General features: G+C 41.2%; 1 protein-coding gene across 2 annotated transcripts in view; it reads left to right on the top strand.

Moving 5' to 3' along the window:
* LOC311038358 (mannosyl-oligosaccharide 1,2-alpha-mannosidase IA) overlaps positions 1 to 17,509 on the top strand; it is a 225,185-nt gene that overhangs the window by 108,360 nt on the left and 99,316 nt on the right. For both annotated transcript variants that reach the window (XM_084047836.1, XM_084047837.1), the window contains exon 2: positions 5,297 to 5,393. In XM_084047836.1, the coding sequence (XP_083903962.1) occupies positions 5,297 to 5,393 (97 nt within the window). The remainder of the gene's footprint in view (positions 1 to 5,296; positions 5,394 to 17,509) is intronic.

The following is a 17,509-nucleotide window of genomic DNA, read 5'->3' as shown; positions in this document are numbered from 1 at the left end:
GTTTAGACTGTGGTGTACAGCAACATACAGCCTGTAGTGTATATTAGAGTAGCTGAACAGCGTTGCTTTCATAAAGAGACCTATAATTCCATTCTGTAAGTGCCAAGACCTATAATTTGTCTCCATTTGGACCATTTTAGATCACTTCTTGAGGCCATAACCCATAATGCCCTGCTTCCTTTGTCCTGTATCATTGCTTCTTGGTTTGGGTTTTGTTTTGTACAATGGGCTGGGAGACGGCTTGATTATGATTGGCTCATCTCCATAATCATTCTGCAGTGGATGGATGTTAGCCTCTGCAGCATACATTTAAACCATTAAAAATAGACCTCAACAAGCTCTCCTCTAATTCTACTTTGAATTATGGAAAAACTGCCCTTTAATTCTTGTGTGTGTGTGTGTGTGTGGGGGGTTGGCAACAACACCAGCCGATATGTCTATTGAGAAAGAGCTATAGAGCAACGTAATACGGTACAGGGAAAAGAAACGTCAATAAAATACAATATGTAAGTATAACCAATGTAGCCTGTGATTTATATTCTCAAAGAAGCAACAGCAGCATTAAGGACAAATAAAGACAAAAATGACGCACAAATGATTGAGTCATTTAAAAATGTTGATTACAACAGCAAAGTTGACAGTTATTTAATACTGTTTTGAACACAAACACATCCATCCAATAGATGCAAGGTCCGTTGATGTACCATCTAAAAACATAAAGGCTTGATTGATTTTAATCCAAACCCTGTTTCATTTGGTCAGTGAAAAATAATAAAAATCAAAGCTTAGTGATTTAGCTTAAGGATTGTAAGCTTTCAATAACGGAAGTGACCAAGCACTTTTTTTTGTCACCCTCCATGTTCTCTCCGTATTACACCATTTTGTAGTTTTCCCCGAAAGCCTGGATTTGAGACCATGTCGGGTGTTTAGGGAATAAGATGGACCAGCACTGAGATAATGATACTCTGTCCTGCTCATCTCTTATGGGCGTATTTAAGTGTCTCATCGAATCCCCTGCTGATCAATAGGCTTTTTTATCACTGCTCTTTTTGTGAGACAGACCAACGTTTCAACGACCGGTCTTTATTTTGTCCAGTATGTTATTTTGAGCCGATGCGATGTTGAAAAGCTTGCACCCATGCTTTCCGTTAGCCGTCATACAGTACAGTCGTCAGACATACCATGTTTGTCGCAGTGCGACGCGTTTTGGGCTTGTAGATCTGCTATTTTTTCTATTTTTGAATTGAAATCCTGATTTTTTTTGTGCAATTTTTTAATTGGAATCCTGAAAAGTAACATTCTTATTTAATTTCAAATGCATTTAGTTATACTTATGTTAAATTTATGAACTTAAACACAAATACATTGGAGATAAAAAAAGACAATAGAATTTTAACACTAGTCATTGAGCTACTAATATAGACTGAAGTAATTAATGCGGGTCATGTTTGCATGTTTGGAATTGTAACAGCTGAAATCAATAATATATCAGTATTCTGATATTAACCTGTGGGCCGCATTAAGTGAATGTGGGGGCCGCATGTGGCCGCCGGGCCGCCAGTTGCCCATGTGTGTCTTATTGGATTTAATGGTGTGCAACATAATCACTCTTGCAGATGCTCCTGTCACGGTTTCTTAAGTGGGTGTTGTCATGCTACACACCACATAGATAGACCATGGCTTGGCATGACTTTTGACCTCAGGCTTTGCCTTGGGATTGGCGGGTTGTATCCCTGGTCAGTTCCTGATTAATTCTAAATCACCTGCTGTGATGTACTATTGATCTGTTTGCCCAACAACCAGCCAATTAGTGAAGCAACGAGTGGTACATGTCTGATCACACTGGAACCTGTGTGTCTGCTTGATGTGTCCCCGGATACGCTTCATGCGTTTGGCCTTTTTAAAAGGCTGCCGTGGAGGGCTTCAGGGCTTACCTGTAGCCTGTGGTCATTGATCAGTGCTGTAGTGTGTTATGTTTGCATGTCGGGATGATGATGGGGTTGTTATGCCGGCGATCCAGGAGCTGTGCGACCTCGGCCCTCCCACACTTTGACCCTCGCACTGAGCACACATAATACACTGTAGGCTGTGAAGACAGTACCACAAACAGTGGTGGAAAAAATACTCACATTTTTTACTTTTCTTTTTGCTACTTTTTCACATAAAAGTAGCAATTCCACAATATAAAAATACTCTGTTACAATAAAAGGCCTGTGTTCAAAATGTTACTTGAGTAAAAGTACAAAAGTATTTGACATCAAAATATACTTAAAGTAGCAAAAGTAAAAGTACAAAAATGTTTGAAAATAGCAGATGTACAAACTCACAGCGCGTTGCGATGCGACGCCTTGTGAGCTTGTAGATCGTCTATTTTCAAATAGCCAATGTATAAAATAGGGCTGAAGTGGTTAATGTGTGTTTTATAGTATAATAATTTATATATGCAAAGTAACTATTAACGTATTAAATTTTCAAATAATTGAAGTGGAGTAAAAGTACAGAAAATTTTAAAAATAACAAAAAACTGTACTTAAATACATTACTTGCGTACATGTACTTAGTTACTTTACACCACTGACCACAAATAGATCATGTTTTCATGGAAAATTATCCCAGCGTGAAGCTATTGAGCCATTAGTGGAGAGCTGACGTGCATACTACTGGTCAGGGATGTGGGCTTGACTTTGGTTACAGCTGGAAGGCATTTGATTTGCATGCAGTAAAACAGAATTTGTTGTGCAGTGATTTTCTAAGCTGAAAGGCGTGAATATCTAAATAGCCAAAATCTTCTGAAAGCTTAAGAGATAGCATCTGGAAGGTTAGAGTTATGCCATTGTGATTCATACTGCCATTATCCATTTTCTATGCCTAATAGCCATGCTGTCTGTGCATACCATCTGCCTTTGTTTTCTAGTTTTCCTCGCTTTATTTGATGCTGGTAATAAACTATCGCTGTTCTGGCATGTTTTATATCCATGCTATATGATAGTTTGTGTTACACAATGCCCTTCATTCCTTCTAAATACTTAATACTTTTGGTCTGTTTCTTTTCAAGTCCCTAGAGAGCCCAAGTACGCTACACTATAGCTCAGGCAAGGAATGGATAGAGTTTCAAATTAAACTTGAGACGTTTGAAATCAGAAGGTGTTCATTCTGTGAGAAAAGAACATTGCGCTCCAATATTGTCTGATGTAAGCTCAGGCTTCATCCATACTGACACTGTGGCCATTTCTGTTCTTTCAACACTACCTTGAGAGAACGATTACCTCATGAAAGTATTCGCAACATCAATATCCTTGCTGCTATTCCCCATACTCATGCTTTGTGCTTATTTTTCCTCTCTCTGTCTGTGAGCACTCCTGCATAAATTGCCACCAATTATTTGTAAGTGGGAATTGAAAGAGAAGCTTTTGAAATTCTGATTTGATGGCACACTGGAAATTAAAAAATCTGCATGAAGAAAATATGAAAAAGCCTTATTGGTTACTTTCAACCCATACATTTGTTATTTTCCTTTAAGTATTTGAGTGATAGAATTGCCAATTGCTAGGAATTAAGTAATTGAAAACCGAATAATTACAATTATTTTTATAATTGACCGCAACCATGGATTACTCACAGACATGAAATGCGCAGGAACAACATCTACATCTTTTTCCATTGCCTCTTTAGTGTAGGTTGGGGCTATGACAAATCATAGGATTAACTCACTCAATAGTGTTCCCTTATTATACAGCTTTCAGTTTTCTGACCTCTATTTATGCTCACCTGCAAGGCTTTTGGGATCACAGCCAGTGTCATCCGTCTGGTATAGAGAATGTGGGTTTGTTTTAGAGTGAAAAAAGCCTGTACTGCACAGTACATGTACTGTAGATGTTTCAGGTGTGTTTTATTCCAGAGGATATTCTGCTACAGCCTTGTCAGAGGTATAATGTTATGTACTGTATGTTGGCTAAGAGTCCCAGACTCCTCTGAACCCCTGGGAGTCTCATACAGTATCGATTACAGAAATGACATTGTAAAACTCCACAGCTAACAGTACAGAGCTAAACTAAATCATTTCCTCCATGTCAGTTTATCCCATGACAGGTTGGACTGCATCGGGATGGTTCATCCATAGTACTTCATAGTACTTTGGAAAATCTAAATTGAAGGCCAACTGTGTTGTATAATTGATACAAGCTTATTTTGCTCAAATAAACAAACAGCTAAGGGAGAGTTGTATACATTAACGTAATTATTATTGATGTGTATATTGTTCTTGATTCATTTATTTTATGTTTTTCTTTTCGGCCTTTATTGTATATTACAGTGAAGAGTGACAAGAAACAGGGAGAGAGAGACAGGGAGTGACACGCAGCAAAGGCCGTCGGGCTCGGGAATCGAACCCGTGACTCGCAGCATTAGAGCGTATATGTGATATGCACCTTAACCACTAGGGACTAGGCCATCTGCGCCCCTATTTTGATATTTTCATAACAAAACATACAAACCACACTCAGCAACTGTTTTATACCAGCTTTCAGGTAGACCACTGACATTTGTGATGCAACTCCAGTTGTTTTGTTACAAACCAAGCATCAGTGAGCATTAAGCCTTCATAAGATGTACAGTATGCCCTTTATGAAATGAATGGGTATATGAAGTAATACTGTATTATATTGCATAACCACATCACCCTACAACAGTGAAAACAAACATTGGCAAGCATTGGATTGAATGACATTTTTTCTGTGACATTTGTGTGGAATTCACTCATTTATTTGATTAATATCAACCAACTTCCCCCATATTCAACTAAGCTAATTATAAGTGTGTGTTGCTCAAGGCAGTGATGCATTGATCAATTATGTCCCTTCTAGCTGAAATGATAAAATTCCCTTTTTTTCTCATTCATAATTTCCCCCATGTCGCTCTCCCTTTTACTGCGGCAAACACTATTCTTCTCTCTTCACTTTATCCATCTCACATCAGGGAGAGGTGGAGGGAATCGATTTCAGAATGCTTTTCCTTCCTCAGATGCTTCATAATCTATTTATCTTCCGTTTCATCCTGTGACATCATTCAAAACTTTAATTTAGCAGGGGCTAGCTGCAGGGAGAAGTGTCAATCCCATTGTTTCGCAATGTGGTTTATGTGTGATAATTGCATGCTCGTCCTTAATCCAGTCTTGATCAATAAACCATCACTGACATTGCCCAGGGCCACTCTGGTTTAATTATGTCTAGGTCCGGAGGCAGGTTGTTTTGCTATCAGCCTTGATGACCGGTGTGTCTGCCCTCTGTTTGTGTTGCAGATGATGAAGTTTGCCTGGGACAACTACAAGCTCTATGCCTGGGGCAAGAACGAGCTGCGGCCTTTGACAAGGAATGGACATATTGGCAACATGTTTGGTGAGTGGCATCAAAAGACAACACAGAGATTTGTTTCTTTTTATTTGAACCCTTTGGTATACAGTATGTGAAATGTGATTTCTTGAGAGGTCTTATGCACACAAAGGTCTGAACTCTTGCACTGTAAAATGGAACTAAAAGGTCCATATTCATTAAAGTTACAAAACCGAACACTTCAAGAAACTTTATATTTATTTTTATTTATTTAGAAATATTTATTATTTTAATATTTCAGACTTATATAGTGCTTTTCTTAGTACCCAAAGTCGCTTTACCAAACAGCCTAAAAACATTATGTAATTAACATTACATACTGTTTAATAAGCTATGTAGCTATATAGCAACGGTTGCATTGGGCTTTTTGGGGTATTTTGTGATTGTTTTGCGTTGTGTTAGGTAATTTGGTTTATTTAGGGTATTTTGGGGTTCTTTTGGTATTTTGGGGGCAATCTCTTTGTTACACCAACATTCATGTGGTGAAACACTGTCAAATGTTTTAAAGATCGCTTAGACAAGAGAGACCAGTAACATGCGCACATGTGCATGCGTGCACAGTTAAAGCCCATCTGATTAACAACAACAGTCTAACATGACAACATAACACTCACACACACCGGACACAGAGAGACAGAGGGAGGGAGAGCGACACATTTTTAATATATTATTATTTAATAATAATAAGTATTATTATTGGGGCGTGCCTCCGGGTGGAGATTGTTGCTCCACTGAGCGCCCTTTTTGAGTTATGGAGTGTCACACAGTTAGTCTTGAATAGAATTTGTGAAATTATATGTACAGTACACTATAATCATTATCGTTGCCAGGCTGTCACAAAAAGGTTGCAGAAGTCACACCTGTAGGCGTCTCAGCTAACATGTGCCTGTCACTATATCTCCTCTTTTGTCGTCCAACCCACCACTGTCTGGTGGGAGGCATAATTGGTGGCATACCCAGAAGGTTCCTCAGGTCTCTTACAAAGACCCATATGAGTCAGTTCTCATGCTGCCGAGCTCCAGAGAAATCCCTTGATAAATCTTTTAATAAAAGGCGGATCAGCTCTTAATGAGGGTTGGATGGGCGCTGTCTGGCACACCTGAGTTCTTTCTCTATCGCATCTTCGGGGAATGAGGATTATTGAGTCGGTGATGCAAGACCTCTCAGATATATTTGATCGCCTTGCTTCTTTCAACACCTGCAATATGGCAGCATTGCTCTTAATAGGTCCCAGTTTGGATTATATATAGATATTTTCTGAAGGGCTCTCCACATACCATATGCTACTGTACATCTCACATGCCACCACAATACAGCTGGTATTATATTCAACACATTTGTAACAACGGACTGGCCATATTTGATTCACCACCTGATTTTACTTCCAAAAGTCTTGATTAGAACTTGATTAACCTATAATTCCTTTATTTTAAAGGACCATATTTTGTAGCTCTTCAATATCAATCAGATTTTTGTGTGTTGGATATCTCTTGAAAAAGATAGTTCTCGTCCTTGATTATGATTGGTTGGGCCGTGCTCAAAGCCATTGTAAAATGATTCACTGAGTAGGCTAAGCATGGATGACAAATGGATAGGATAGAGAGGAAGATAAAAAGAAACACGCTGAAATGAATGAGAGAGAAGTTGAAGAGCTGTTAAAGTCAAGAAACAGAGCTGGATCTGTTAAACAGACTATATACAGTATGGTCCATTTGCTGTTTACAGACCTGGTGGGTGTGCTGAGAATACTCAGATAAATGTTAACAATCGCCCCAATCTTTAAGCATGCTTTCGCCTGCATCTGTGCGTTGCTGCGTCTGTGTGTTGCCTGGCAACCATTCTGCTAAATGAAGCTGAAGAACTACATTGCTTGGCCGAAGAATGTTTATGTGTTCAATAAATTATAGCATTTGTTGTTGCTGTGCGTTTATTTATGAAAGGTATATGTGCTAGGTTTACTCTGAGTTTAGAACAGCTAAGGGGGTTTTAGACACTTCTAGGCTTAGTGCTTTATATTGGAACACTCTTCAAACCATTGCTTCTAGAAAGAAAGAATGGAGTTATCGGGGCAAAAGGTTGTTCCGAGTGGTCTGGTCTAATCCACAGTTTCATTCAGCCTGTCGTCATCTTTAATCCCTGCAGCACAGCCACACCGCTGTTCAGTGCACCTTAACGCGTTGAAATCTACGACAAAATCGACTAATCTGTCCTTGACAGCGCTGCTGAGAAATAGCTTGTTCTTCAAGCATGGGGGAAGCGGGAATGACTTTCTCCAACCTAATCCCATAACCAAATTAATTTCCATTGCGTGTGAATCTGGTATATGGCGTTCCTCCTTGCCACAATGCTGTGTTTACTACACAGCATAACAGCAGCATAGCATCTGCGAGGGAGAGGGAGACACACACACACACACACACACACACAGACACACACACACACACACACACACACACACACACACACACACACACACACACACACACACACACATACACACACACACACACACACACACACACACACACACACACACACACACACACACACACACACACACACACACACACACACACACACACACACACACACACACACACACACACACACACACACACACACACACACACACACACAGAGAGAGAGAGTGTGAGCAGGCATCATGTCGGTGAGTAACCGTCATACTGTGAAGTGTGGTGGAGGAAGCCAGGTATGAAATTGGATGTGTTGTGTTCTTTAATTTAATCCCATGAGTAAACAGAGATGTGGTGAGATTGGATCCACGGTTAGCCTACTTGTCAGAAGCATGTCAATATGCTGCGATTCAATGGAACGTCCCTTCTGCAACGCACACAGAGAGGCACAACGTCACAATGACGGGGAAGCATCTGGCACCGTTTCTCTCTCCCTTGTTTCCCGCTATACTCTCTCATGCTCTCTCTCCCCCTCTCCATCCCACTCTGTTATAAGCCTTCTTTTTCTTTCATCGTCTTTCTCTATTTTTACTCTAATCCATGTCTTCCCTGCTTTCCCTTGTTATGATCTACACTGTAATATACTGAGTGTTAACTGGACCCGAGGATCACAATTGAGCGTCACAAAGTAGAATTGATGCTCATGATTTTGCAGTGTACAGTGTGGCTGAAAATAGCACTTCTCTCAATTAAAGAGGACACTGACACACTTCTCTCCCTCTGTTTTCCTTTACTGTATGTTATCTGAAATGCCGCTTAACTGATGAAAACTGCGGAGTATGTCTTTTTCTTCAACGCTCCTCACTCTTTTTCATATTTTCATATGGGGTTTTTGAAATGCAAATAATAATCTTCATAATTGGACATGTGGTATGGATTTAGTAAGGTAGCAAAAAATCTGCTGCACTTTCAGTAAATTTGCACTTGTTTATTTGGCAAAAATTACATTAGAAAAAGCCTTCATAAGAGCATCACCCATTATAATTTGTTAAAACTTGTAAACCTTAGATTTCTGTGACATTAGTAGTGGTATAATTTCAGCAAAGGACATTGCCATGCCACCCTCACCAATCCTTAAACAAACTCCATAGTTGGTTATTTTCTTTTCCATTGGTTGATTATGGATTACTGTATAACATCTTATGTGATTTAAATGTTTTTTTTTTTTTTTACTGTCCAGTACTGTCCTGTCAAGAGCCTTTATTAGTAGGGTTGTGATAGTGGCCACTTCCATTCAGACTAGACTGATCCACCCTATCGTGTTGCCACAGCCTGCTGCTAAAAAGATGATCTTATAATCTGCCACATAAAACAGGTGCAAAAGAAAGTTTATTATTTTTTTGTAGTCAAAAGGCAATGTCAGTGGAAGGAAGATAAAAAAGAGAGAGCAGGGATATTCTGTAGTGTAATGAGACACATCACAACAAGCATTAGATGCCTGTCTTTGAGAGAAAGTAATAGATGTTAGCAACATGTTCTCTGTTCTTGGATAGCATCTTTCTCTCCTTGGATTTTCTTTGGTACTTCTCCCCTGTTTTTCATATTTCTTTCTGCTTCACATCTCCTTCCTTTATTCTCTGACTGACTGACTTTGTTGACAGTTCTCTGAAAAGCTTGATTTAAGTTCACAGGAGAGGTTCTCGTGCCATCGAAGGCTATTACAGATGGAGACAAATGACAGACAGGCAAGTCAGTTTGGGGGGCAGAAGAGTAATTACCATGTCTCTCTCTGGAAGAGAAGGTGGGTAGCCTGAAGTAGCCTAAAGGATGGTTTTGGAGCAAGAACTAAGGCAAGTTTGAACCAAAGTTTGCCCTGGCTTTATGATGGGGAGCTTTAATTGACAATATCTGCCAGTTTCCACCATATTTCTGAGCAAGCGTGATTGCAGTGATGTTTCATTTAAAGTTTAAAGTTTAAAAAAGTTTAAAGTTTGGTTTCAAACAATCTGGGAACCCATCGCCAAATAAAAAAGGAAAAACAGCTCGATGGAGCACCCGTGCGCAGGGAAACCGGGGTTTTGGTCTGAAGATATTAATGCTGGCAGACAAAATGTAAACACACACTTAGGCAATGCAAAACTACCATCCATTCATGTTCATCTGCACATCCAGAGTCCAAATGGTACAGTATCTTACGGCCGCGCTACCCGATATATGCCGACGCCGTTCAAATTAAATATTATGAAATAAAGAAGATGGTTTCTCAGTTATCACAGTGTTTATTTGTCAATGAATACAACACCACAGATTAAATATATTGCACATTGCACAGAGACAATTTAAGAAATTATCCAAGCAGGTATTACTGGAGTTCAGTAAAAAAAAGAGAAAGAGAGAGGGCTAAAATCACTCGTGCAGAAAGATCACATGAAATCCAATTTCACATCTGCTGATGTCTATTGCTGCTTCTGTGGTGTGAGTTGGCACTGGGAACTTGCTGGCAGCCCATTAACGTCAGGTTGGTAGCTGATGGTTGCAGTTCTCCCAGGCAACAACCTTCATGGCAACATCCATCACGTCCTTCATATTTAGTATTTTGCTGCACGGTGCTTGCTGGTGAATAACGTAATGATAGAGGAGAAATGGGGGGAAATCAGAGCTTTGTGGTCGTGGCCCATCATGGCTGGGGTGCCGGCCGTCGTTATGGAAACTAGTTTGAGCAGGGGAAGTTCAGTTGGGGGGCAAACTTCAACTTAAGGTTTATTTTTACATCACAAGTTACAGGTGTGTAAAAGAGTACGGGAAAACATTTTCTGTACGAGCTCCCAACGATTTGCAGTTACAAAATATAGTCATAAAAATTGAGAAAGAAACACAGGAAAAGTCAGATAACAGGAAAACAATATAAAATATTCATAGGGTGTTTACCCAAAAACAGAGGCAGAATATCACAGTCTCTTGTACAAGTAAGAGAACTATAGCAGCAGCAGATATCATAGTCATATACATAAAGTGATAGTGCCTGTGTGATGGTCTATGTTGCCAACACTCACATGGTGAAAGGGCTTTGGCGCCCTGTCACCATGTCATTCAACAGCCTGATGGTTGACAGGTGGAAACTGCCATCGCTTGCCTCGCCTGACTGGTGTGAACAGGTTGGGGCTGGGGTGGTGAGTGTCCACTGATCCGCTCAGCCTTGGCTACGCACCGCTTCTCGTATACAGGCATGTAGACGTATATCCTGAAGGGAGGGAAGCTCACCAATGTGCTTGGCCGTCCGCTGCTCTGATATGATTCCTTTGGCTCCACATTCAAGGGAGCAAGCCTGAGCGTGATTGAATGGCCGACGATATGAATGGATGTTTTTGTTTGGGTTTTGAAATTGCTCCACGATCAACAAAAAAGCCCCTCTGGACAGATCTTTTCTCAGCTCGATCTGAAAGGACGACTTTGGCCATTTTCAACCCATCTTCATATAATTGGTCCTCACTAATGCTCATGGTAATATGGTACCATTTTTTTCTAACCCGTCTGTCTCAGAGGAGGGCTGTGGACAGTTCATAAACCCGCCTACCAGTGACAATCATCGATGGCGAATCCAAGCTAACAGAAACTGGAGGCTTTCTATTCCTGGAAAGTTAGCATGCTATAATGGCAGCCATTGTTCTTGCATTAATATAAATCTAAATAAAAAAATCTTGTTTGAAAAAAAAAACCTGCCTAAAAATGATGTCACTGGTAGGCAGGTTTCTGAAGCATCCACAGCCCTCCTATGAGACACAGACCAAACCGAGTAGAAACTAGATAAAGTGCTCCTCGGAGCACAGGTCTCCGCCAGCTCAGGTAGGTTATTGTGGCCTTCTGGTGGCGCTATAATAAGCAAATGTGAAAAGGGGTGGCATTTCTTCTGAGGCCTTGCACGGTAATCGGACACTGCATTCGATTTGATGATGTGAGGCATTTTGTTCCAAAAATGTGTTTTGCTAAATTAGACCTGCTGGTGGCGCTATAACAGGCCAATGTGAAAAGGGTGGTATTTTTTCCTCGGCCTAGTGGGAATATGTGTGCAAAATTTCACATAAATCGCACGTTGCGTTCATGATTTGAGGCATTTTGTTCAAACGGACCTATCCAGCAAACTTTGGAAGCCAATGTTAGCCAATTAGGATGGAATATGAAATATCGGACACTTCCATCTTGATCACATGACTATAGAGATACCGTGTACCGACTTGCGTGATTTTTGGACAGATTCTGAAGGAGTAGTAGCAAAACATTTGTTTTACAAAAGTCAGCCTCCTGGTGGCGCTCTAAAAGGCAGATGTGAAAAATGCATGGAAAAGGTTTTTCCTTGGCCTCTAGGTAGTGTGTGTGCAAAGTTTCACGCAGATCGGTGCAGTTATAGGTAAAAACGGACGGACGGACGGACGAACGGACGGACAAGGGTTAAAACATACTCTCTCGCCATGCCTTTTGGCCTGGCGGAGACAACAAACTGTACCATTTTATCATGAGCATTAGTGACGAGCAATTATATGAAGATAGGTTGAAAATGGGTGAAGTCGTCCTTTAAGGACATGGTTGACCACCCCTGTATTAGACCATAAGACCCAATTGAAACTAATATTGCTGAACAACACAAACCACAATCACATCACCTGTGTCTGCACAGTTAAATACGTACTCATCTACAGTACTGTCTACGGGATATTGTGAATTCACAAACCACAGCCTAGTTATGAATACTGTAGGTTGCCTTTGTAAATGATGATAATGAACAGAAACCATGACACACATGATCATAGGCATTGTAGAATATATTTCCTCAAATTTACAATTATGCCTGTGTCTGGACAAATATGCTCCTATACTGTATGGACTTGGCTGAGGTCATGGTATTACAGACAGTCCTGACGTCATCCACTGAACACTTCACCATCCACTGAACACTGAACTGAATGTTTGGCATTGTGATTTGTATGGCTTCATTCACTGCCTATAGTTACAGATTGGATAGGGAGGCCACGCTGTTATTATGTAGACTATGTATTGTGCAGAGTTAAATTCATAGTTAGGATTTTACTGTGTGGGGAGTAGCTATAGAGGCAAGAGAGAGCAAGTGGGCGATATTCTTTAAGACAGTCAACCCTGCCTACCCATATTGTGTCCTTGGAAATCTTGGCCTTACAGTATTTTCCCATCGTTGTTTCCAACAAAGAGGCAATGGGGGGATTAATGGGCCACTTGTGCCAGCCTCTTTTATGGAAGATGGTTAGACTGGCTCCAAGAATGATGGGCCCCAAAGTCCCCCCCTCTCTCCTCTCCGCTCCACACAAACAGACAGCTCCTCAGGCTGCTTTAACAGCCATGGAACCAAAGACTAAATCCCCTCTTTGTTGTCTTGATGTACCCAAGAAAAACAAGGTGAGCTGAATGTTAACCGAAGTTAAATCCATGTTTGGATTCGAATGTAGGTCTGTACAATGTGTATTCACACAGTTTTCCAACAAAATGTATTTATTCTAAATCAGACCGTATAACATTATTATTGCACTCCATTATACTGTAGTTAGGGAAGTAATAGCGTCATGGCGTGTTTTATGAGCTTTCTGATCGTCTGTACTCGTCAGAGTAAGTGGAAGCCAGCCTATGACATCACACTTTGGTGTCAGCACTATGAGAGTGTGTTTACAAAGTATATCACTACCACGTGTTTTTTTTTTCACTTTCAACGCAAGTCTATGATGTAAGTCGACAGTACTGTGTCGGTAGTACTCTTTTATGTCAGGCATGTCCATAATATGGGCATATTTGTCCAAAGACGCTCACAGACAGATCTTAAACCATGTCTCGAACAAAATAAAAACCCTGTTTTACATTGTCATCACAATGGCACAAATTGATTTATCTCAATGGGATGTGCTGCAAGTTGTGACACTAGTCTAGCTTCTGATAATTTTGATCTGATATTGTTTAATGCTGTGCTTTGGGTATGAAAGAGCTGCACTGCAAATAAAGCTTGTTCTTTAAGAATAGTAAGAGGAAATGGCTCTTTAGCAGCTTACAGTGCAATACATCCATATGCCCTCTTTAGACCTCCCTCTCTGGTACTGTTGTGGTTTTATAAAAATATATGACGTAACTAGCTTCCCACTCTCATTATGAGTCGCCTGTAGTACAGCACATTTTCCTCTCCCTCTGAAATGAGAAGCTGCTCCCTGAGCCTTAATGGCACATTAAAGATGTTCATCCCTCTGTGAGCAACACCATTACCCCTGTGCCCGTATATGTGGGTCACTAACTTAAGCACACAACGTGTTATACTGTATATGGCCGAGCCGAACCCCTAGAGTGTTCCATTTGCCAGGGATGAGGCCCGTGATTGAGATGTAAAAAACAGACCATTACATTAGTAGTCAAAGCAGCCCCTCCTTCACCCCGCCCAGTATATTGCGCTCCAGAGATTTCCCGGTAACAATAGATATCCTTTAGCCAATAATGGGATTGGCTACAGGCAAAAATTTTGCATTTCTGCATCTGTGCACAAAAATGAGGTACTGCTTTCCAGAATACGTCTCACAATTTCCCTTATCTCATGGCTATTGCACTCCTCTTCAAAGTCTTTCTGTTTTATCCTTTTTATTTTTTCAATCCTTTCACCATTCTTCCCTCATTTGGTTCCTTTCATCCCGAGAGGCACAATTAAAAAGCATCAGGTCGCCAATTTCTGCTGAGAATTCTCCCGGAATGCAAATTGAGCTCCTGCCAGCGACACGGACCGACCCCGTCACCTTTCCTCTCGCGCGGCACACCTGGGGACCATTTAAAGTCGGCGACGTTTATTGAAAGAGCCCGACGGCTCCTCAAATGATGTAAAGTGCAGCCCGGTCCTATTGCACGAGAGACCATGAGCGAAGGCGCTGTGTCAAAAACTTGATTGAGCCGGGATCGATGACCCACATGATGAAGCCCATGGCATTTATTATTTAGAAACCCTTGGTGGTGAAAGTGGGATTGAAAAGTAAAAAAAAAAGGATGTTTTATAGAATGGTCACGGATCCCCTCAATCTGGAGGGGATTTTCAAACGATTTTCACTGTAATAAATCTCTGTTTTCATCTCTGTAAACAAAGGACCTGGAGACATTCACTGAAAGGTCCACTGAGAATAAAGCCTCATAGGAACACACACACACACACACACACACACACACACACACACACACACACACACACACACACACACACACACACACACACACACACACACGCACACACACACACTCACATATATATATACGATTATTGGCATCAGGACCTTGAATGCAAGTTGACCTTGGGCAACCCATTCTTTTGCAAGTCTTTTTTTTTGTCATCCAGGGAACATTATTAAAGGCATCCAACTGGGAACCATTCTCTCTTACACAATTGCCTCGCTCTATTCTCCTCCCCCACATTTAGAGAGAACGTTCAGTTTCCTCCCTCCCAGCAATATTGTCCCAGAGTGCTTTGTGATTCCTGCTCTTGGACGCTGAACTGTGATGGGAGGTGTGGAGAGAGGGGGAGAGAGGGGGGGGGCGGGTTCGTGGCGGGGCATGAAAGTAGGGCGGAGACAGCCCACCTCGTTGGGGTTAAACAAAGGGCCACACAAATGAAGCCTATCACTCCCTGTCATATTAGAGTCACAGAAAAAGTGAGGGGTCATTATCATCATCCGCCCACTCTCCATTTACCATCCCATCCATTTCCACGTCCCAGAGCCTGTGTCTCGGGGACCCGGGGTGTGAGAGATGTCATTTATCTCTATAGCGACCAGAGCCAGGTGACAAATCAGTTTCCCCAGTCCCACTCACCCAGGAGAACGTGTCCCCAGCCTTCCATTCTATATTGTCTATTTGTTGTGGAACCAATAAAGATTCCAACAGATACAGTCCGCTGGCTAGAGAGCATAAATCAGCGACTGCCAACCTGTGGACTGAGGCCCACAGGTGGACCGTGAGGATAATGATTTTAATAAATGTGAAATAATTATGTAAAATAAAAAGTCGTGTTTTTTTCCCTTTAAAACCTTGAAGAAATGGTTTTCATTGTGATACCGATAAACTTAAAGTATAATATGCTAGTTAGTTTTTTAAAAAAAAGAGCAATTGATTGATTGATGGTTGAAATAAACTGAAAATGCTCGTGGCCCACCCATCTGACCACTTAACACGGCAGCCGAATGCCTTTTTCAAGTCGACCCTGATCCAGAAAAAGTTGGGAACCACTGGCATAAATCATTAAGATGGTATAGGCCGTAAAACACCTCTCCTCTTTATCCCATACCTGTACAGATAGCAGTGGGGGATGGGCACACGGTCCACACTGTACAACGGTGAGATACTGTACCTGTACTGTATGTGCGCATGTGTACACGTATGTGTATTTATCGAATGGCCTAGATGGGTGTCCAGTTATTATAAAGCTGTATGGTAGTCATATCTTCACAGCAATTAGTATGTCTATCCTTTTTTTCTCCTTTCTTTCTTTTACCAGTCTGAGAACAGCGTCTGATTTTGATCCCACAACCCATAGACCATATGTTGAGAGAACATACCACCTGCTCAAATCCACTCTTCAGCCCACAAGCAGCCATGTTATGCATGCCAAGAAGGGAAAGCGTAGTGTTTAAGTACAAAGGAGTGTTAATACACTTCATTGTACATTGTAGGTAATTTGGACATCTGGAGCTCTAATTTCATGCTAGCACAAGGCGGGGTTATGCCCCAGCATGGAATATCTCTTGCATGCGCCCAGTCTGGCAATTTTGTGGTCAGCAATTGCATCAGGGTGGGTAGGGCAGTGTGTGTCAGTCAGAAACAGACACTTCTGTGCAATCAATTAAGCACTCGAACAGTTCATAATGTCACAACGGCTGATATTGCTGAGAAAAGTGTAACATTGTTATAAACAGTATCAGTATCATGTCAGTATCGTGTTAGTCTCTCGGCAGTATCCTCGGCACATGACACTGACATGATGATACTGGCCATGATACTGACACGATACTGACCATGATACTGACCATGATACTGACACGATACTGACATGATACTGACCATGATACTGACCATGATACTGACCATGATACTGACCATGATACAGACACGATACTGACATGATACTGACCATGATACTGACCATGATACTGACCATGATACTGACCATGATACTGACATGATACTGACATGATACTGACATGATACTGACCATGATACTGACCATGATACTGACCATGATACTGACATGATACTGACATGATACTGACATGATACTGACCATGATACTGACATGAGACCAAGACTTCTTATCAATGCAGTGAAGTTTAACCAACGTTTACTCAATAATTCTGACAAGTTCTGTAATATTTGAATATATGGAGAAAAAGTAAATATACAGTATGACGCTGTATTGACACTGGTATACCTGTTCTGCAATGACAAACACAATGTACTTCTTTTTTATGACTATACGACGCCCACTGACCTGTAGTACACAGTCACGTCACCTGTAGTTCTGGTATCAGTGTAAACACAGGAAAGGAAATCATTGTACCTAACACTAGCTGGATGAACTCGACAGTGAGCCTCTGAGAGGGGGATTGGAGAGCAGTCCGCCTGTCAGATCAGGTTTTTATCTCCTGTCCTGGCTGCACCACCCTGCATCTGCTG

Source organism: Gymnoscopelus microlampas (assembly GCF_963454915.1).
Source record: "Gymnoscopelus microlampas genome assembly, chromosome: 3".
NCBI classification, from domain to species: domain Eukaryota; kingdom Metazoa; phylum Chordata; class Actinopteri; order Myctophiformes; family Myctophidae; genus Gymnoscopelus; species Gymnoscopelus microlampas.
This window is presented reverse-complemented; position numbering and strand designations above follow the sequence as displayed.